Raw genomic sequence first — 23,318 nt, forward strand, 5'->3', positions numbered from 1 at the left:
GCTCCTAAATTACAAATTATTCATTTGAAAATTACCTACATTCTAAAGAGGCAGACCTACATATAACAATAGAATTAATCCAGATGAGATGTAGCCAGAGCATTAAGAACCACCACCTGACTATCTCAGTCCAGGAGAGATTGTGTCAAGTGCAGCAATTAAGCCTGGCAAAAGTATCTGTGTACTCCAAAAGTCAGCTAGGGACTCTTCTAGACAGGCCCAATGTCCCAGGATCTGATCCCAGTTTTTCCGTTTATCCCAGATTAACTGGCAGTGAAGACTCATATAATCCAGTTTAAAACAGAAAACCTGAGATCTGATCCTGAGATATAGGGCCTGTCTGGAAGGGCCTAAGCGTTCAAAGACAAAAGTGAATACACTTAATTGCACACTTATTCTTCTAGTGAAGACAACAACATCCTTTCCAGTTGAGAGTGAAACCGATCACTCTGAACTAAAGAACAATATACCGACAGGACATGTGTCTTATCAGGATTAAGCTTTAGGATTAAGTTTACTACTGCTCATCTCCATCCCCATTACTAAATCCAGGCATCAACTCGGCGCTTCCACAACCTCACCTGACTCAGATGACAAACAGCAATGCTGGAAATCAGCAACATACCAAATGACACTTCATTTCAGATAGTCAAATGACCACTCCCAGAAGCTTCATACAGACATTTTTAAAAATGAAGAACAGGACGTAACTTTGCAGGAGTCTATTGGTGAAGTGATAGAAGTTCCCTGCCACAATGCACTGAAAGCAGCTGATGTAGCACCATGCCACATAGTCCCAAAACAAAACAAAACGATCTCATCATTTATAATCTCTTAAGGCACTAGGACACCAGTGAGAGTGGGAGGGGGTCTCTTGACTTTTCCAACAGAGGTCATCCATTCTGGCACTACTAAGCTGATTACTTTCTCTATCAGGACAATCAACACTATTTCTGTGCCAAAGTTATGTCTGAAGCCTGTATGAAATACATCTAGATAGTTTATTAAGAGATCCTGGAGTTGCAGTGCCACCACCCAAAGAGACTGAGCAACCAGAGGCTATATGAACTGGGAAATAAATTATACACTCATTTAAATCCAAGGAAGACTTTTTCAGGAGTATTCAAGAGCCTCCCAAAATGTATTAGTTACCTCCAGAACTGAACCAGTCAATTCTTTATAAACAGCTAACCAAAACAAGTAACAATGTAGCAGACCCACATACCAATTTACCAAGATCAGACTAGAACAAAAATTCAGAACAGCTGGTACTCAGGACACATGGAGAGAAACTATCAATTACAGTAACCTGCATGGAGCAGGTAGGAACAATTTTATTTTCAAAATGAATAGTACACAAATCATAATATAGTTCTGTTCCTTGAATTTTTTCAACCAAAGATCTCACACTACTTCATGAGCAGTGGGTGATTAGTGTGTAACAGATATGTAGTAAATGCCTTGAAAATAATGTCAATATAATTGAAAAATATATAAAAATGAAATTAAAAAGTGATTTTATCTTTGAGGGAGTTTCTTTTAAACACAGTATTTTGTCATATGGTGGAGTATTTGTTTATAATTTTCTATTGATATTTGTGTCTGTTACAAGTAAAGTAGTAAGAATTGTTTTTTAAAACATTAAGTGTCTCAAAAACACTAATGGCCCTTCTTTTTATCATATATATCATAAGGTAAGTCTGAAAAATGAGATATTAGCATTTTAATATGCATTGTATTGAATACATGTAATTTGGTATGTGCTTAACATCCTAAATAAGCACTATAAGAGATAATATAGCTACTCTTCCAAATTAAAAACTGTACAGTGAGAAATATACAGAAGCGGAACTACTGTGAAAGGAATACCACATAAGATACACCTCTCTGAGATTTGAATCCCCACATATTTTACAATCTCTAAATATATTTTGACCAAAAAAGTGCTTGCTCTTATAGGAACAGTGTTTAGAACTTACCTGTTATCTGCCATCTGTAAGATCTTTTTTCTGTCTGAAAGACAATAATTTCAAATGTTTAAACATACTGATCAGAGTGATAAAGCAATATTTATAAATGAATATCATTCTTATAGATTATGCATGTAACTAAATGTGATATTTCACAATTATGATCCAGAAATTACATGTGTTGCTCCACTTACAGAACTTACAGTCTGTGGAAATATTCTAATCAAGTGTTCTGGAACTAGGAATTCTGGAAAACTAAATCCTCATGCCTAGGCCAAGAAGCACATAAAAGGCACTCCATCCATTTGAAGTGCCATTTTCTTGGCGTTGGAGAGAGAGAAGAGGCAAGAAGAGCTCCATTATGCTTAGACCCAGAACCAAATGAAAGGTTCCTCCCTCCATCCCAGCGTCCACTATCCTGGCCTCAGATGGACAGTTGAAACTGGCATTGTTTCATCACGACTCAGATCTGAGGGAATAGCTGCTGGACCAAATCCCCTCGCACACTGCCATCTTCTTTTCCTTTTGTGTCATGTCTTCATTAGATTGTAAGCCTGAGGACCACAAACTGTTTTATTTGTACAGTGAAAGTGTTAAATAACAACAACAATAAATGTATATGTGCCTTTAAATCACCTGTCATCTTATGCTAAACTCTCAGAAGCCAAATGCCAGTTCATAGCTCTCGCAATTCAGTCCTCAAATGTTTCTGTATTAAACATTTTGTTTAAAACCCTCTTATCTTTTTGACCAAAAACACAAAACACCTCCCCCATTCAAGTGACAGAATAAATCTTCCCCAATTTTGGTGGTAATATGACATGTTTTGGCCTAATTATCCCACATGAAAATTATTCTTGGAGGTCTTTCAATCATAGGGTCACAACAAACAAAAATGTCTCCAAGGCAAATAATAAAAATGACATTTTGAGGAGAAAAATTAATAAGATAGGTAGACAAAGAAGAGTGGTAATGCTGTAAACGGAAATTACTACAATTAGGGTATGTATTTATATGAGTGATTTTATTTAAAATATAATTTTCATCTAGCTGTTCCATTACAATTGACATTGAGAATGATGTCTACAATGTTCTGGAACTTATCACATTAAGAATATCCTGCCTTATGTCACTATCTTTGGCTGCTAGAGAGGAGATAAACACACATTATAATGATAGCATGATATTGTATTATGTTGGTGGGGAAGAGAAAAATTGATATGGCATTCTCATTTTGGCAGCATTCCTGTGTCATGCAATATCAACATCAGCAGCATCATCATTATTACTAAACTTTTTCACAGAGCATATTCAGTAGCTTTTATAGGAAAGCAGAATCTGTACCCCATAAAGACATGTTTAAACTAGAACTCTTTTAAGGGCCATGTGCTCATTTTACAGGAAGTCAAACATTACTGGAGACTGCTGCCCTCACTGCTGTGTAACTTCACCTAAAAGAGCAATGGGCAGAAAATATAAGTAGGACTTTTTAACCATGCTTAAAGTTCAATTACATTCAGTAGGGCTTATGCCCAGCTAACTACACACAGTACACCCAAAATATGTAATAAATTTGAGTACTGTGTAGTTATATATAAATATACAGAGGCCATTTTGACAGCAACATCTTATAAATCCAATATACCAGTCTATTTAGTAAGACCTAGGTAACCATGCCCAAACTGTAAGATTAATAGCTTCATGCAGGTTTTCTGAGAACAAATCTTCAGTGAGAAACTTTTTGAGAAATAAAGTAGAGTGGAACAATATTCAGAGTATCCGAATATTTAATTTGCATTTAATTTGAGGCATATTCAGCCTATATCCCCAGTCTTTAAACTGAATTAAAGAAAGGTGCTGAGCACAGGGAGAATTGCTGCAAAAGAAACCATACTACAGGAAAGGGGAAGCATTTTATTTATTAGCAGGAAATAGAACCTGTTTACTCAGGAACAGAAAAAAGTGATCATATTAAGATTACTTCCTTGCAGCATAGTGGAGTCTCCTTTTCTGGAGATTTTAAAGCAGAGGCAGTATGGCCATCTGTTATGAGTGCTTCCTGCATGGCAAATGGGGATGTACTGGATGGTCCTGGGGTCTCTTCAAACTCATATCATTCTAAGGTAAGATGGTAACATGCTCCATTTTGAAAGATTTTTTTCTTTTCTTTAGATAACCTTCTATGGGAGAATTTCAGTCCTAACAATATAGTCCTAAGTAAATAATAAAGTGAATAAGACTGATCCAAGCTTCTGATCAACACCACAACAGTGCTTCAAAAACAAGGTTCACATCGGTTGAAACAGCTGGTTGAATCTACTTGTTTAGGAAATGATTAAACTTGATAAAGTCCGACTAAGCTTAAGGTATTTCTACATCTTTTATCTAACATACTTTCCCCAACTCCAACAGAGTATAAATCAACTATATATCTGTACCTGTAAGATGTTACCTCCTGCAAAGGCTACACATAGCAAAGCCAAAGTGCAAGAGAAAATTTAACTTCTATTACAGAACTGGAAATCACAGAGGCATAGACATTTACAGGGAAGGGTGAAAAATACCCTAAAAGCACCGGATTCTGTCTAATATCAGAAGTTAAGAAGGATCAACCCTGGTTGGTACTTGAATGGGTGACCAATGAATAACAGGTGCTATAGGCCCTATATTAAAGGAAGGAACTGGCAAAGACCCAGAGTATTTCTTAACTAAAAACTATATAAAATTTGTGGCATCATCATAAGTCAACAGGCAATGTGAAGACACATATTGTTGTTCTAGTCCATGGAATGAGTGGGAAGGGGTGTTCTCCAAATACTCAGTCAGCCTACATTTCCTAATACAGTGGTTCCCAATCTTTGGTCCTCCAGAACTCCTAGAAATTTGAGTAAGCTTACGAGCTTTAGGAATTGAGGAAGCTGAAGTTCAAAAGACTTGGAAGACAAAGATTGGGAACCACTAACCTAAAGGCACCAGATCTTGTCTGACCTTGGAAACTATGCAGGATCAGCCTTGTTTAGCACTTGAATGGGCCACTACCAATGAATACCAGGTGATAGTCTATATTTCAGAGAAAGGAACTGGGAATTCCTTGTCTGAGAAAACCCTATTAAATCCATGGGGTAGCTATAAATTGACAGGCAAACCGAAGGCACATACACTCAAGAAAGCAAGCAGAGTGTAAGACACCAGGGTGGAAAAAATAACTCCCAGGACAAGTGCTAACACAAATAAAATCAGGGTTGGTAAAGGTGCGTTACGGCAAAGCTTTGACACTTGTAGGAAGAGAGATTTCACCTAAACATGAGGATGAACTTTTTCATGGTAAGAGTTGGTTGATAGTGGAATTCACTGGGGCAGAGCCTCCTTCTCTGGGCGTTTGCAAGCAGAGGTTGGATGGCCATCTGTCATGAGAGCTTTGATTGTCAGACTGGAGTTGGACTGGATAGCCTTTGTGGTGTATTCCAACTCTAATTGTATAGCAGAACCTTGTGTGTGAAAAAAGGTCCCAGATGAAGCACTCCTATTAAGAACATGCATGTTGGTAACAAGAGAGGGCACCAGTTACCCTTATATCAGTGGTTCCCAACCTGTGATCTATAGATCGCCAGTGATCCCCAAAAATGAAAATATGGTCCGCAGCCTCACTATTACTACACCTTTGCATCAAAACCACACGGCAATGAGAGCAACGGGTCTCATGAAACCATCTTATAGTGTTGAGGCAACAGGGATGTCGGGAGGGGAGCGGCTGACTTCCCATAAAAGATTACTACTACCACACTGGCTCTAGATTACTAAATATGGTTTTCTGTAGGCAAGCAGTTGGCAACTACTGGATGGCATATGTTCTGTATCAGAAACTAGAACTGATATGATCTATCCAATGCAATTTTCGGAATCACCACCCCAAATAACCAAACCAAATCTAAAGTTGATAAAAAAAACTTATTTGTAACCCTCTTGATATTAATGTTGGAGAGTGGTCCCTGGTCAAAAAAGGGCTGGGAACCACTGCCTTTTATGTGGCAAGCCTTGCTTTCTGCTGCTCTGGAGACGAGGACACGGATCCATGGATTCAAACCGCAGGAAAAGCGATTCCACCTGAACATCAGGAAGAACTTCTGAAGGCGAGAACTGTTCGGCAGTGGAACATGTTGCCTCCCCGGAGTGTGGTGGAGTCTCCTTCTGTGGAGATTTTCAAGCAGAGGCTGGGTGGCCATCTGCCGGGAGGGCTTGGATTGTGCGCTGCTCCAGCTAGCTCTGTGACTCCATGATTCCACGGGCTGTGCTTCCGAGCCGCTTAAGGGCGCCCCTTTCCAGTCCCCACCTTGCCTTCGCGGCCCGTTCTCAAGCGGCGGGGCCTGCCCCAGGCCGGACGGAGAAGAAGGCCCCGGCCACATGGCGGAGGAGAAGGAAGGAAGGAAGGCGGGGAGAGGGCTCGGGGCGGAAGGCAACGAGGCCTGAGCCGAGGGGAAACGCCCAGGAAAGTTGAAGGGAGCGAGGAGGGCCGGGCCGGGCCTGCCCTCAGGGCTCAGGCCTAGAAGGGCCCTCCGGGAGCCGTGGCCGCTCCTTAAAATGGTGCCCGCGCTGGGACTGCCCCGCCCGCCCACTGGTTCCCCCTCCTGGTCAACCGGGCCGCGGCCGAGAGCAACGAGACCCGCCGCCGCCGCCTCCCTCGCCTCGCCGCCCCGCCCGGCAGAGCCCTCTCCCCGAGGCGCCCGGCCCACTGCCGCCCGTCCTCACCTGGCCCGGCCTCGGCGTCTCCTCACGGCCGCAGCACCACCACCAGCAGCAGCAGCACCAGCGCCCAGGCTGATCCCTCTCACAGGCTCGCTCGGGGCTGCGCCGCCCTCAACAAGACCGCCTCCCATTGGCCGAGGCAGCCGCGCCCCGCCTAGTAAGAGCCGCCCCGATTGGCCCGAGGTGAGCCGCGGCCGCTGCTCCACACGCGGGACATGTTGACTTTCCGGCAGTAAAGGGATTAGCCAATCGCTGCGTCAGGAGGGAGGGAAGGAGGGGGAAGCCCGGTCGCTGCGCATGCGCGGGATGGGGCCAAGCGCCAAAGACTCGGGCGATGCAGGGGGGAAGGGGAGCGGGAGAGGCTCCGGCGGGGGGCGCGTCTGCATCTAGTTGCACGGATTCGACTGTGACAGCACTTTGACAGCCACGGCTCAGTGCTACGGGATTGTGGGATTTGTAGTTTGGTGAGGCAGAGAAGACTAGAGTCCTTGAAAAACTACAACTCCCAGGATTCCATAGAATTGAGCCGTGGGAGTTCAAGTAGTGTCAAACTGCATTCATTCTACAGTGTAGGCACACTCTGTCTCCTTTTACCCGAAATACTTGGGGGAGCAGAAGTGTTTCAGGTTTTGGAATATTTTCATATAGATAATGAGACATCACACTGGCAACGAAGATCCACATAGTTAAAGCAATGGCAGGCATGTAGCCGGGGGGGGGGGGGGGGAGGTTGAAATTCTGATGGTGGTCCGCGAGAAGGCCTTCCTGGTACATTATTTAAACTGTTATGTTTATTCATGTCATGATCTGATCACCATACTCAATATATCTCATATGCATGGGGGTATTGGGGTAACGATACAAAACGTTTGCTAGGGTAGACCCTCTTTCACTCAGACTCAGCCCCCCCCCCCAAAAAAACAAACTCAGTCCCCACCCCCCACCCCCCCAAAAAATCCTGGCTACGGGCCTGAGCAGCAATGGTATTCCCCCTGTAGTAACCTACGGATGTGAGAGCTGGACCTTAGGGAAGGCTGAGCAAAGGAAGAGAGATGCTTTTGAACTGTGGTGTTGGAGGAAAGTTCTGAAAGTGCCTTGGACTGCGAGAAGATCCCACCAGTCCATACTTCAGGAAATAAAGCCCGGCTGCTCATTGGAGGGAAGGATAGCAGATGCAAAGATGAAGGAGTTTGGCCACATCATGAAAAGAAAGGAAAGCTTAGAGAAGACAATGATGCTGGGGAAAATGGAAGGAAAAGGGAAGGGGGGCCGACCAAGGGCAAGATGGATGGATGGCATCCTTGAAGTGACTGGATTGACCTTGAAGGAGCTGGGGGTGGTGACCGCCAACAGGGAGCTCTGGCATGGGCTGGTCCATGAGGTCACGAAGAGTAGGAATGGAAACATTTAAACAAATAAATAATGATATCTTGGAGTTTAATATATAAAACATAAAAAAACCTATTTGAGAATGTTAGTGTTACCTTGTTGTTTGGGACCTTTGAGTCATGTCCACCTTATGATAATCCTAAAGTGAACTATAATTGGCTTCTTATGAAGCTGAGTGGGTTTACATGGCTGAGTGGGGAGTGGGGATTCAACAGAAGAGTGTTCCACACTCTCCTCTGGACCAATATGGGAATGCCAGCATGTCAGTAGTTGCTACTATTCTTATACTGGGCTCTCTCAACCCTTTCCCCACAAACCTGTGAAATAAGCAACAGCAACGAGGAGACAAAAAAAGAAAGGTGTGTCCTTTTATACATATGTAACAGCAAAGAGGAAAGCAGAAGTAGGGACTAGGAAGTGGGCTTTAACAATGGTCTAGTGATGGCGCAAGTCTGACATAAAATCCCATTTTATTTTATTTTATCTTGCAATTATTTCATGTAGTGAAGGCTCAAAGCTCTAATAAATAGCCCATGTTTTTCATTGGTACATAAATGAGACTAATAGTGGCAGCCTGGACAGAGCATTCTAGAATGGGAGTGGCATGCCTGAAAAGGTATTGTCCCAGGTCCTCATGAAATGTATTGATCTCACTGATAGGACACAGAAGAGCTTCCCTCCCTCATCAGACACCAACCCTTAAGCAGGTAGAAGGATTGTAGCACCACACTGTTATACCACCGTGATCCTACTTTAACTGGCATTTGTCATAAGATTTGTAATTTGGTGAGGCACCTACATGAACTGTCTGGCTGAGATTTCTAAGTGTCCTTCCCTATACTGCAAATCCCTGGATTCCATAGGAAGTTATTATTATTATTATTATTATTATTATTAACTTTATTTGTACCCCGCTAGCATCTCCCGAAGGACTCGATGCGGCTTATCAAGTTGTGATGAGTTGTCATTTAAATGTTAAATGAGTGGAATTCTGCATTCAGAAATATATACATACGGCAGTGCCTCCAAAAGCCCACCGTGTACGCAGTGCAGCCAACCTTAATATGGCAATTTCTGTATTGTATTTTTAGAACAGGAGAATTAGCAGGGCAACAAGTATCTGCAGGTACCTCTGGGTTTCCTTGGGAGGTTACTGCAGAAATTCAGTGAGGATGCCTCCAGTTATTTTCCTGTAGTAAGATATGCTACAAGAATGCTAGACTAGACGGGCTCTTAATCTGATCCAGACAGCTCTTCTTTATCTTCTAACTATTCCAAGCCAGAGTTTGGAAGTGATGAACTAAATTTAACAATTCTGAACTTAAAAGTCTTTGCTTTGGGAATAATTAATTTTAAGAAGTGATTTTCCAAACTCTGGACCACAACGGTAAGTGTCTTCTGTATCACTTTTCCTCCTCCTCTTGAGGACATGAATACTGAGCATCTTTTTTGGCTGATCCAAATAACACATGTACAGAATTCACAGAACTCTGTGGCAGGGTATCCTATGTATGCAACCTTAGCAAGGCCATTATAGACACTACTACAGAGCAAAGTCATACCTACCTAAAGTAATGAAAGCAATGCATTTCAAAAAGTAAATTGTAAAATATTCATAGACTGGTGTTGCCTGAGTGTTGGAGGAGCCACTGTCCCCTGCTTTCATCCTTTTTCTTTCTTTCCTTTCTTTCCCCTCATACCTTTTACCCTTTTCTTCCATCCTTTCTGTTTCTTTCTTCTTCCATCCCCTTTCCTTCCTTCCTGCTTACCCTTTCCTTCCTTCCCCCCTCCCTTCCTTCTCCTCTCCTTTCCCTCTTCTCCAGCTCTGAGAGGACCTAACTCGCAATGTTTCCATGGTACAAGGTGCTCTTTGTGGCTCTTTCCTTCCTTCTTCCCTCCCCCTCATACACGTCACCTTTCTTTTCCAGTGACTTCACACAGGGCTGCTTCACCTAGCAACTGCCTTTGTTGTACATATCAACAAAAATGCACACTTTGACTTTAATATATAGATAATTATATAAATGACTCATTGCAAGTTAGATATTGGCACGTATAAGCCTTAGACCGCTATGTACTTACAAGTGAAATGCTCACCATAAGTGGGAACGATACAAAGATGTTGTGCAGGTAGTTGTTCACCTGTGTGGCTCACAAGGTAAATATGGTAAGCTATGGCACTTAAAGGTGTTGTAGATTGTCTCCTAGAGATGCAAATAGCTCTGTGATGTGAGCAGGAATGGATATGATATAGGTGATGATGCCACAAAGGCACTGATGACTGAAGCGATGGAAACCAGTGGTAGCACCTTATGTAGGCCATGGGAAAAGATCCCGAGGAAGGGGCTCCCATAGAAGTGAGTTTAGGGAAAGAGCTCAAGGCAGCAGCAGTCACAAAGCACAGCCACACTTGAACAATACAATTTGATGCACCATCAATTTATGCTGGCAGCTGAACCAGCAAGTATTAGGCCGGCCATATGTGCACATGAACTGTGACCTCAACTTGATGTGGCTCAAACTAAGCAATTCAGTTTTCACTGAAGTGAGGCTGCTTGATGACCTCAACCAACCTATATAGCTGCTTGGGTCAGGGCCAATTTGTACGATGAGCTGGCTCAAGCCATAAAGCGCATCAGGGAGAAAGCTCAGCTGAACCTTTCTCTCCCATGCAGGAGAGAGAAGAGTCTTTGGCCATTAAGAGGGAGGGGCGGAGTGTTGTTCCTTAAATTAACACATATTACCTTACATGTAAAATGTAGAATAGGGGGTCGAAAGTAACCTGCACTGTAGTTGTGGCACGACGTAGTGGTCATACAGGATTCCATTGTCTATTTAGTGGAAAAAAAATTCGTAAGCAGATGTAATATGTGCTTGACATTTTACTTGGCTAATTGTATTATTCCTTATAAATTAATATGAGGGCTCGTATTCTGTCTAACATTTGCAAATTGTAAATCAGATTTTGTAATTCTGCCACTTCACATTTATGGATTCACATTTTCAGTTTGTTACTGACCGGATGTGACAACCTTAAAACTTATTTCTTAAGCCAGGCAACACTACAGCCTGTGGGGTTTCTGAAGCACTGCAGATCCCAGCTGTAGAGAATCATAACTTTGATGCTCTCCCAGGACACAGCCTGTTGGGTTTCACCCCTGGACTGCACAAGTACTTGTTTCATCAAGTTTCTAGTCCTCAATGAGTAGCTAGGCTAAAGACAGGGCCAAGCTCAGGGATTCCTTTCCCCCACATTCCTGTGCCTATGTCTTTCCTGCTAGCCACTGTTTTTTCCTGCTTTGCCTTTCCTGCTAGTCACGGTCTCCTCCCCACATTGATGACATAGTAATGGAATTCTTTCCTTTTAAGTTTGAATTGCCCCAGGAAGGCCATGCGGTCTCCACTATGTTTGTTCTTCTGCTTTCTTTTTCCCCTGTGAGCACTCATTTTGCCTCTCTGTAGGCAAAATGTAGCTGCGTGGACTTTTTAAAAACCTTCTACCTCTTTTAGAAGATGAGATTTAGTTAGCTCCAAGACTTTTCTGTCAGGAATGTATTTCTTTTTACTCTAATAAATCTCTTGAGCCTAAAGGTTGACTCTGCAACCCTTAGGTAAAGATTTTTCCCTGACATTAAGTCCAGTCATGTCCGACTCTGCGGATTGGTGCTCATCTCCATTTCTAAGCTGAAAAGCCAGCATTATCCGTAGGCACCTCCAAGGTCATGTGGCCAGCATGACTGCATGGAGCACATGCTGCAATCTTTAGCCATCCTAAATGTTAAAAGGCTATTCCTGCTCACCTCATGTAAGTTACTGCTGGTTATGGAGTTTGCTTCTGGTACTCTGCTATATTTTGGTGAAACCCAAACTGAGGGTTATTTTTGAGCCTAACAACTCAGATTTCTGAACACAGCCAGATGTGTCCCAGAGCAGTCTCTGATCCATTACCTGCATCCATTGTTCATATCAGAATAGGGCACCCACGTGACCAGTATGAAGGAGGGCTGATATTTTCCTCTTCTTCCTGATCACACACGTATCCCATTCTCACATTGTCAGAAGTGCCCGCATGACCCGGAAGAAGGGAAATTATTTCTGTTATCTGACTCACTTTGGCTTAAGGAAGGCATTTACAGAATCAAACTTCTAGATAGTGCCCCCTTCATACTTGCGGGCGAGTCTACTTGAGCAAAAGAATGTAGTTACCTCGCATCATGATACCCAACATACAATTCCTTTCGTAGTGAAAGTGCTTATTTCCTCCAATTTTATGGGAAGGAATGCCTGGTATGTCTTGTTGAAAATGATATCTCAGTTATAGCATGTTGATTCTAATTTTTTTTCTGCACTGGCTCCATCCTATGGAATCCTGTGATTTGTACTTTCATAAGATTCTTTGGATTTTTTTGTCAAAGATCTCCAGTGTTACAGTCCAGGGTGAATTTTAGAGAATTTTAGATACAGCCAAACTACAAAATTTGAGATTTGGTAGAGTGGAATTGTAACAGTTAAAGTATCAAACTGTTATCTTTATGCAATTAGTATGCGCTCCAAATGTGTGAATGACTCAGTGATGAGGATCCCTACATAACCAATCAGTTATCTTTATTTGCTTTGGTTGCAAAAAAGGAGAGAAATTTAGACTTTAACAGCTGCTGCAGTACATTGCTCAGATTATGTTTACTTTCTTTTATCATTATGATAAAATATTTAAGACTCTGTAGTTACAAGCAATAAAACTGATTGACTCAATACATTTCTTTTGGTGCAAATGCCCATGCTATTACATATTAGAGTTTATCATTAGGGGATTTTTCCTGCTGGTATGTTTTGAAAGAGGACCTAAATACCCTAAATACACTAGATTCCATCTGAAGTTGAAAGCTATGCTGGGTCAGCTCTAATCAGTGTGTTGATAGGAGACTGCCAATAAATATCAGATACTGTGGGCTATATTTCAAATGAAGGAATGGGCAAATGAAGGAATATGCAAGTATCCCCTGCATAAGAAAACCCTATAAAATGAGTGCTATTAGCATAAATCCACAGACAACTAGAAGACACCCACACATATGTTTTGAAGGACAGATGCAGTTACCATCAGTTGCTGTCAACAATAATTTGATACTCTGTTTACATTTTGTGAAACTAGAAACTGTCCAGTAGAAGGTCACTGTTGTGGAGAAATAATCACATCTTTTGAGTTTTTACATTAGTATCCGTCTCCACTGCTCCCGAGTGTTCCCTTTTAATAATCGCCTCTCAGGAAAAAAAATCTTCATATAAGGTCCCAAAAGCAACAATGAATCCATGTAGTTATACAAGATATTGTGTAATTCATAGTGTGCTGGCAAAGTGGGTTCCTAGGCTTACCATGCAGAAAGTATCTATAGAAACACAATCTTATCTAACCTTTCATCAAAGTTCAAAAATTAAATGTTCTTAGCATTTACCATAGGTGGCCTATTTAAATGGCTTCTGTTAAACAAAACCATGCATATCTGCAGCAAAGAAATTTCCCCATAGCTATGACAGTTATATGTAGTTGTTACACACTTTTGTAACATTGCCGGTGGTGCAATGGGTTAAACCCTTGTGCTGGCATGACTGAAGACTGACAGGTCGGAGTTTAACTCCGGGGAGAGCACGGATGAGTTCAGACTGTCATTTCCAGCTCCCCATGAGGGGACATGAGAGAAGCCTCCCACAAGGATGGTAAAACATCGAAACATATGGGCATCCCCTGGGCAACATCCTTGCAGATGGCCAATTCTCTCACACCAGAAGCGACTAGCAATTTCTCAAGTTGCTCCTGACATGAAAAAACAGAAACAAAACAAAAAAACCCTTTTGTTTTGAATGGCTCTGTAAGTAGCTGAAAGAGTAGTGAGCTATATAGGATAGTATGATAACATGGGATCAGAATTTTGGATGGAATATACAGATGGAATGAGAAAGGGTGTATTTAAGAGGGCTGAAATGCACTCTATGTTACGAACATAAGGATTTTTGTTTTTTTTAACAAAATGATGTAACAATGATATATTATTTTGGAAACCTTGGCTAGAATGCATAAATCTGCCTCCAGTGTATATTGTGACATTTTATCACTTGTGGTGGACATTTGAAAATGCAATTAAAAAATAAAATACATAGTTTAATAGAGAATATTTTGAAGGTTAATGTTTATAACTGAGCTGTGAGTGCCGAGTAGCTGTTTATCTATTTTAATAGGTTTTTAACTATTTCTAAAAAAATAGTCCCATGTTTAATTTCCGAATGAAGCAGAGAGTGTTTGAGGACTGGGATATCTGCAGGGATACCAAGGTGCTTGTTTATAAAGCTATTGTCCTCCCAACCCTGCTATATGCCTATGAAATGTCTACAGACATCACACTCAACTCCCGGAATGATTCCATCAACGTTGCCTCCGAAAAATCCTGCAAATCTCTTGGGAAGACAGGTGGACAAATGTCAGTGCATTGGAAGAAGCAAAGACCACCAGCATTGAATGAGGATCCTCCGCCATCAACTCCACTGGACTGGCCACGTTGTCCGAATGCCCAATCACCATCTTCCAAAGTAGTTACTATACTCCCAACTCAAGAAGGGAAATGTAATGTTGGTGAACAGGAAGCAATTTAAAGATGGGCTTAAAGCCAATCTTAAAAACTGTGGCATAGACACTGAGAACTGGGAAGCCCTGGCCCTTGAGTGCTCTAACTGGAGGTCAGCTGTGACCAGCAGTGCTGCAGAATTCAAAGAGGCACGAATGGAGAGTGAAAGGGAGAAACATGCCAAGAGGAAGGTGCCTCAAACCAACCCTGACTGGGACCACCTTCCACCTAGAAACCAATGTCCTCACTGCGGGAGAACATACGGATCAAGAATAGGGCTCCACAGCCACCTGCAGACCCACGGCCAAGACACTATACCTGGAGGACCATCATCCTTGGGCTATGAGGGATCACCTACGTAAGTAAATTTAATTATATTCAGTGTTTATACATTTCAGGTTCTAAATTGAACATGGTATTGTTTTAGTATTGTTAGCTGCTTTGAGTCTCTTTTTTAGAGAGAAAAGACAGGATGACAACGACATCAAATTAAAATCGTAATATGGATGACCAAATGGAAAAGAAATATGGAAGACTATTACAATATATTACCACTTTGAGAAAAATACTATATACAGAGCACAATACCAACCAAAGGAGACTGACAGCTAAAATTGACAGAAATGGACAAACTAACTGCTTTAACTAAGGAGGCCATTGGTGACATTAAAAAAAAGAATCCCAAATTTCTTTTTTTCTGGAAAAAAACAGTATAAGTACATTTTTTACTAGAATGTTTGGTATAGCTGACCAACTGTAATGTTTTACCTGGAGTAGTAAGAGTTGTAGATTGATAAGCATTGTAAAGAAAATTAAGTCACAGGAAATGTTGGCCTTTTTTGTATTTCTGGCAGCATTTTTTCTTATTCTGTTTTCTTTCACTCACACACACACACACACATACACATACACACACACACACACACACGTTTTTGCCTTTTGTTGCATTTAGAAATATCTCTTTAAAATCTACAACAAATTGAGTGACAAATCAATTGTCAGAAAAAAGGCTGTGTGGTATAGTTCAGTGACAAAGCTCCATATTTATATGCTGTTTTAAAAACTTGCTTAAATTGGTTTTTTACAAATGTGCTGGCAACAGCTAGCATTTTACTAGAGAGCAAATGCTGCACATTCAGCTACTGATCGCTGGAAGAAAGCCAAGGTCATTGGTTGCAGTGGCGGAGTAACTATGGCTCCTTCCACACAATTTTTGTATATATGCAAACAACTTTCATGGTATCATCTCTGAGAATATCATACAACACTGGTAGCAGACACTGCCTGGCTGGGAGTTGGGAAGAACATATGATTGCGACGTATTTCTTGACCTCTGAACAACTTAATTGCTACTTTCATTGTTCAGAGTCAGCAGTGGCAAATTACAATGAAGAATAAAAATGTTTCACTGAAGTGGGGGAAACATAGCCAGCACTGATGCAATGCCAAGGATACATCAATAATTTGACCCATGACAACATGAGTGCCACTTCCTGCTCTGCTTCAGATTGTTGGCATAATTTCCTTGGAACTGGCATCAGCCCTGGTCTTATTTCCAGTTCTTCTATAGAGTGTTCTTATTCTTCACTGTAATTAGAACTACGGCTATGCAGGAAAGACAAAATGTAATGGTCAGACTTTGAATGTCCTGCTGAAAGGCTGTTTGGCGGGCACTGGGCATGCAACAGTGGTTGGCAGAGAGCAGGCAGAGGAAGAAATAGAGCAGAGCAGTGGACAGAGAAGTAAGTGTAGCCAAGGCAGCCTTCTAGACTGGCATAGTTCTCCTTTTGTAAGCAGATTCTTTAAGAGCCGAAGTCCCTTTAGTTATCCAGTACCACCATCTCAACAAGGCATCTGATAATTTGGCTTGGCGCAGGAAACTTCTTGTAGACTTCCTCGTAACATCAACTTTTAAGAAAGTGATGGTAGAGGAAGAAGAAATGCTGCCAAAACATTTGGGATTTGGTTCTTGTTCTACGGATCTTGCCTTATTGCTGGGAACTTTTCCTTCTGTCATGTACAGGTCTATTTAGCACAGCCTCTTTAAGAGTTGGAACAGTCTGTTGACACCACCCAGTTGTTCTTGGCTGAGCATGATTTCACTCCAGAGTAGTAGTCCAAAGCTCAAACCACTATGCCATGCCACCCCCTTACCAAAATTCCAACTGGGATGAGAGCAAACCAGTCTCCCTTTCCTCCATTGTGTGGATGCTTTGTCATGAAATTAAAGAAGTGATTAGATATAATGGTAATATACATTGTTAAAACTATACATGATGTACCAGTTTAACTGATGATATTGTGTAAATTGGCTTTCTTATTCAATAGGTATTATTGAAAGACAACACCTTAAAAGGTATCAGCACCTTTAATCCATATTATAAAACAAAGCAATCTAATACATAAGTTTTGTGAATGAATTACATTTCTTTGTTGGCAGACCACATGTGTGCAGAACTGCCAACTGACAGAAGAACCAGATTGGTGATTTTTTTAAAAAGGTAATCACATAAAGAACCAGCTGTGACACGTAAGAACAACAGCCCATCTGGGGCATGCTAGTGCCTAGGTTTAGACAGGATTTTGTTCTTAGTCATGTTTAGGGAACATCCTTGAAAGTAGTCACAACTAATTCGTTCCTTTAATTTCAGTGGATCTTCTCTACACCTGTCTTCTGAATCAAGCTTGGAAGCAGAAGATTTACACATTACCTCTAACATATTATATTTTAGTAAAAATTAAACCCACATCATCACTTTAAAGAAGAAATGTAACAAATGGCAACCACACCAACTGTTTATTCATAACAAGTAACATGTATTTGTTACTGTTAAACTGTTACTTTTGGACATTATTTTGGAGGATTTGTGGTGATGTTTTCAATTGAATTACAAACACACATACACACACCGTATATAGCAGGGGTCCTCAAACTAAGGCCCGGGGGCTGGATGCGGCCCTCCAAGGTCATTTACCCGGCCCTCGCTCAGGGTCAACCTAAGTCTGAAATTACTTGAAAGCAAGCAACAATAACAACACTCCTATCTCATCAGTCAAAAGTAGGCCCATACTTCCCATTGAAATACTAATAATTTTATATTTGTTTAAATTGTTCTTCATTTTTATTATTGTATTGTTTTAAGTGATTTTTGCACTACAAATAAGATATGTGCAGTGTGCATAGGAATTCATTCATTTTTTTTTTCAAATTATAATCCGGCCCTCCAACAGTTTGGGGGACGGTGACCTGGCCCTCTGTTTAAAAAGTTTGTGGACCCCTGGTATATAGTAACAGAAAACTGGGAAATGTTTGGAGAGTAATGTGAAAACATCCTTTCCCTTAACAGGGGTATCCAATCATTTTATGCCAAGGGCCAATTCATGTTCCCTCAGCCTGTTTGGTGGGGGCAGAATATAGTTTGAAAAAAACATGAAAGCATTCCTATGCACACTGCATATGTCTTATCTGTAGTGCAAAAAAAAAAAACCCCCATGAAAGAATAATACAATATATAAAACAAAGAACAACTTAAACCAACATAAATGTACCAGTCTTTTAATGGGAAATGTGGGCCTGCTCTTCGCTGATGAAGAGAGTCAAGTTAATTAGGATAGTTGTTGTTGGGTGCCTTCAAGTAGTTTTAAACAGTGGCATATGCTGTCTCAGAGTCTGGTGGAGTCTCCTTCTCTGGAGGTTTTTCAGCAGAGGCAGCATAGCCTTCTGTCAAGTGGGCTTTGATGGGGGGGGGGGGGGGGTTAATAGTTTATTTATTTATTTATTTATTTATTTATTTGCCACATTTATATACCGCCCCTCTCAGCCCAGAGGCAACTCAGAGCAGTTCACAATTGGCAACAATTTGATGCCTCAACAATTATAACAAATTAAACAATCATAAAATACTGTTAAAAACATTAGCATACAATATAAGAATATAAAAACCCTACAAAGCCTTAAAAACATTATCGTGAGCGCCTCCATGTCAAGCCATTATTCAATTGCGTCATCAAGTGGTTCCATGATTTCGTATAACTATGCCATATTTGGGAAGGCCTTCTCAAAAAGCCAGGTTTTCACCTTTCTTCGAAAAGTCAGGAGGGAGGGGGCCAATCTTATATCTTTAGGCAGGGCGTTCCACAGTTGAGGGCCCCCCACTGAGAAGGCCCTGTCTCTCACCCCCGCCAAACGCATCTGCGAGGAAGGCAGGACCAAGAGCAGGGCCTCCCCAGAAGATCTTAACATTTTAGATGGTTCATAATTAGAGATATGTTCAGATAGGTCAGTTGGACCAGAACCGTTAAGAGCTTTATAGGCTAAAGCCAGCACTTTGAATTGTACCGGGAAGCAAACTGGCAGCCAGTGGAGCTGGCGCAACAGAGGAGTTGTGTGCTCCCTGAGAGCCGTTCCTGTTAGCAACTTGGCTGCCACCCGTTGGACTATTTGTAGCTTCTGAACAGTCCTCAAAGGCAACCCCAAGTAGAGCGTGTTGCAGTAGTCTATACGGCATGCATCCTTTTTGGAAAAGTTGAGGCGGAGATGCGGACGAAGATGGGGCAGAGAAGGAAGTGGGGGAGGGAAACCAGAAAGGAGTTCAGATTCCACGGCCCGCCCTTGCCAGCCATGCAGTAGCAGCAGTGGCAGCAGTGAGCTCCTCGGGCAAGCAGGACAATTGGGAAACTTCCTTTGCAAAGAAATAAAAAACAAGTGGTGGGGGGAAAGACAGAGATAGACAAAGGGCCACTGGAATTGGATGCGTGAGGCTGGAGCCACCCAAGGAGAAGGCGACGCCTAATCGGGTTGAAGAGACTGCTATGTCTCTTTCTTTCCTTCCGAGGAACCCACTTTTTTTGAGGACCTGATCCCCAAGAAGGAAGGAAGGGAGGAAGTCAAGAAAGCAAGGGAGGGCGGGAGGGAGGAAAGAAAGAAAGAAAAGAGGGAGGGAGGCCTAAAGAGAGAGGGCTGGTGGAAATTTGATCAGGGGCTGCATTTGGCCCTCGGGCCAGACTTTGGACATGCCTCCCCTAACAGCAACTGTAACGTTATTTCTTACCAGTAGCAAGCATCAAGTTACTTTTCAACTCTGACCCAAACCTGAAGCAACTGAGATTTCAATGGAACAAAGGGACATTTAATTTTCTTTGCACTCATATGTAATAGCAATTTATTTGGCACTGACCATGAATTGTTCCAAAAAGTAACAGAAATGAAACTACTCATTATACAAATGCAAGATAAAAACCAGATACAAGCACATGACAGTCTCTATGCATTTATTTAAAATATATACTGTATTTTCTACAGTATCACTTATGGTCCTTCTCATGGAAAAAAGTTACTCTTCCTTCCTCAGATTCCCTAGTTTCTGTGTAGTTTGATTTTATTAATTTATTCAAACTGCAAAAGACAGCTATATTATGATTAGAAATTACTCTAGGCTTGGGAGGAATGGTTTCTTAATGAGTAAGGTATATTGAATTCAGAGGGACTCACTTCTGAGAAAACAAAAAACTGGGATGCACATTAATTACACAAGGAAAGTTCAGCAGTGGAACTCTCTGCCTCGGAGTGTAGTGGAGGTTCTTTCTTTGGAGGCTTTTAAGCAGAGGCTGGATGGCCATCTGTCATGGGTGCTTTGAATGGGCTTTTCCTGCATGGAAGAAGGGGGTTGGACTAGATGGCCCATGTGGTCTCTTTCCAACTCTATGATTCTATGAAGGAAACTTGAGTAATTAACCATGCCATACCATCTTATAAGAGATAGCAACTAGTTTATTCCAGCTCATGTCACCACATTACACAAATATTGCTGAAAACAACACAATTTACTCATTTACAATTTCCCCAGTTTTAGACAACAGGGAGTCATAGCCCGCTAAAAACTCATTATCTCCACAAAAGTTATCCAGATGTACCATTTATTTTAAAAGTATACTGTCCATTTTTTTTCTTAATTTGCAACACCGTTCTGAACCATTTGAAGATACTCTTTGTACAATTTTTCTTGTGCCTCATACTGTTTCTTTAATTTCTTCGTCTGACCTTTGCTGAGTTCTTTGCCTTCTGTGTCATGGGTTGGAAATCCCTGGAAAATATTAAATTCAGTAATTTAAAACCCTAATATCCCAATGTTTTTGTTTGTGAATGCTGTGTTGATACAACTGTATTATCCCTTTTCATTAGTACTACCCATTATCAACAGGAAAAGCAGAAAGATGAGCTTTGAACGTGTACATTCAAAACTAATTAACTACACTTGTAGCCCTTAAAAGATTATGAGAATAATAAAAACCAAAAAGGGTAATAATCAATCCTAAAGCGGTCCAGAAGGACCCAAAATATGCCAAGATTGCCCTATTCCCACTTCCAATGATCACAGTGGGGTGTTTGTATCATACCACAAGAACAATCACTCATCCCATATTTTCCCTATGACTGAGATTCAACCTGGTTTATGAATTAAAATAATTACAATACAGTAGTTCAAGGAACTATACAAGTATTACCCACAGCAGTGCTACCAGATATATGCCTAAATAAGATATGCACGTTGGCTTTAAAAAAAGAAAACCCATGATTCTTACATTCTCATCAAATCTGGAATATTTGTCATGCTCTGATTTAAACATTTCTCCTGGTGGGATTTTCATTTTTGCCAGTTTTGCTGCCTGTAACAGAAAAGAGGAATAATGGCTGAATTATATTAACTGAAGCAGCATGATTTCTGCAATATTTTCCTACTCGGACAAAAGCATTGCACCTTTGTCTAATTACTTCAAGACCATATCTGAAAACAAACTTTAGTCTACAATTCAGGAAGTTCTGTGAACTGAAAGTTACCATTAAAATAATGAGCTCCACTAATTATTCCAAAGTGAATAAATGAAACAGCATGTATTGAACCTGAGGAAACGGGGGTCATATTACTATATTACATTCTCATCTAATGGTAAGTATTCACAATGGCTGTAGAGAAAACTTGAAATATGTTCTTTCTTGTCTGACATCACTGCCATTTATACTGTCAAGATGGGTGTTATTTACCTCTTGTTCTTGTTTCTTTCTGGCTGCTTCTTCTTTCTTCCTTTTTTTATCTTCTTCAATCTATAGGAAATCAATTTGAAGAGCAGGTTTACAGTTCTAAAAATATGTTAGAGTGCATTATATTAGGAAGACATTCATAGTTATATTTTGTATTTCAGGTTTCTAAACCAAGATGCTAGCGCCATACGGTTCTATCTAGAACATGTAAGCTTGAGTTTGAGAAAATTATATGCACCAGCTCAATACAGTTCCCATATATGTGCCAAGGCTAACTATAATGGAATACAAATGTTGTTATCATCCTAATGATACTGTAATTAACTCATCACTTGTGTCAGAATGCACTACCATGTATAAGATGTAATTGGGAACAAAGGAATGTGAGTAAAATGCATTTACTTTTACAGGAACCATTGTCACAACTGAGATTGTGTGTGTCAGGAGTGACTTGAGAAACTGCAAGGTGCTTCTGGTGTGAGAGAATTGGCTGCCTGCAAGGATGTTGCCCAGGGGACGCTCGGATATTTGATGTTTTACCATCCTTGTGGGAGGCTTTTCTCATGTCCCCATATGAGAAGCTGGAGCTGACAAGACAGGAGCTCACCCTGTTTCCCGGATTTTTAACTGCTGACCTTTCGGTCAACAGTCCCATCAGTACAAGGGTTAAACCCATTGTGCAACTGGGAGCTCCTACCATTGAGATGGTATCTATAAATAACAATTTCTCTCTGCCTTGACAATTTCAATGGCTGAATACACTAAGAAGATATTACATTTTCACTTCACAAGAATTACATTGGCCAACACACATTTTGGTGTCTCAAATGTTAGGGTATATCTGACCTGCTGATTCCAAAAATAGCACCAGTTTTCCCCTATCACTCTAGTTTTTGGGATATAGAAATAACCCCAGAAACAGGCCTAAAAACCAAAATACCAAGAAAAAATCTAATATGAAAAAAGCATATTCCTTTCAAAAGGAATGGAAGAGGACTTTAAGTAATAAGAAGGACAAGATACGTTCAAATTCCTTGAAGTTTGCACATATAAGATAATGTGGAGCACATGGCAATATTTCTGTTTCCTAACTCATTGATTTCTACTGGACCCAACTGGTCTAATTATATGAAAGAAGAGGTATGTAGAACCTTTCTCTTTTCTTCTCTTTCTTTCAGCAAAGTGTCTCTATCCACCAGCTTGACCACAGTAGGGAGGCCTAGAAAAAAAGGGGAAAGAGCAATAAATAAATAAATAAATAAATACATGCTTAAATGTGTCACTGCTTTTATGAATTCAAACCCAAACTATACATAACCATATGCAAAGCTTGGAAGTTACTTTTCAAGGCTGTAATTTCTGCTTAGTAAGAGCTATAGTTCCAAAAAGTAACTCTTCCAAGAGTCTTATTATAGCCACACTCCTACTGTTGACAATTTAGACCTGTGTTGAACTGAGCTCAAGACCAACTTCTCCCTTGAAAGTAGCTCCTTTGCTGGAGCTATCCAACTTTTATTCTCAAGAAGACTAAAAAAGATAATTCCTAACAAGTCAAGGATT

The 23,318-nt window shown here is 40.9% G+C and overlaps 2 protein-coding genes across 4 annotated transcripts in view; both read right to left on the bottom strand.

Moving 5' to 3' along the window:
• Positions 1 to 6,836, bottom strand: part of NAP1L4 (nucleosome assembly protein 1 like 4) — a 41,895-nt gene extending 35,059 nt beyond the window's left edge. The window contains exons 1-2 of one of the 2 annotated variants that reach the window (XM_060768343.2): positions 6,717 to 6,836; positions 1,980 to 2,013 (exon numbers count right to left, since the gene is read on the bottom strand). In XM_060768343.2, coding sequence (XP_060624326.1) covers positions 1,980 to 1,993 — 14 coding nt within the window. In that variant the 5' untranslated portion in view covers positions 1,994 to 2,013; positions 6,717 to 6,836. The remainder of the gene's footprint in view (positions 1 to 1,979; positions 2,014 to 6,716) is intronic. The other variant, XM_060768352.2, reaches the window with a different exon arrangement.
• A 13,632-nt stretch (positions 6,837 to 20,468) lies between these two features.
• Positions 20,469 to 23,318, bottom strand: part of CARS1 (cysteinyl-tRNA synthetase 1) — a 39,713-nt gene continuing 36,863 nt past the window's right edge. For both annotated transcript variants that reach the window (XM_060768292.2, XM_060768301.2), the window contains 4 exons: positions 22,910 to 22,977; positions 21,762 to 21,821; positions 21,302 to 21,385; positions 20,469 to 20,802 (listed from right to left, as the gene is read on the bottom strand). In XM_060768292.2, the coding sequence (XP_060624275.2) occupies positions 20,668 to 20,802; positions 21,302 to 21,385; positions 21,762 to 21,821; positions 22,910 to 22,977 (347 nt within the window). In that variant the 3' untranslated portion in view covers positions 20,469 to 20,667. The remainder of the gene's footprint in view (positions 20,803 to 21,301; positions 21,386 to 21,761; positions 21,822 to 22,909; positions 22,978 to 23,318) is intronic.

The sequence above is a fragment of the Anolis sagrei genome, chromosome 1 (genome assembly GCF_037176765.1).
Source record: "Anolis sagrei isolate rAnoSag1 chromosome 1, rAnoSag1.mat, whole genome shotgun sequence".
NCBI classification, from domain to species: Eukaryota; Metazoa; Chordata; class Lepidosauria; order Squamata; family Dactyloidae; genus Anolis; species Anolis sagrei.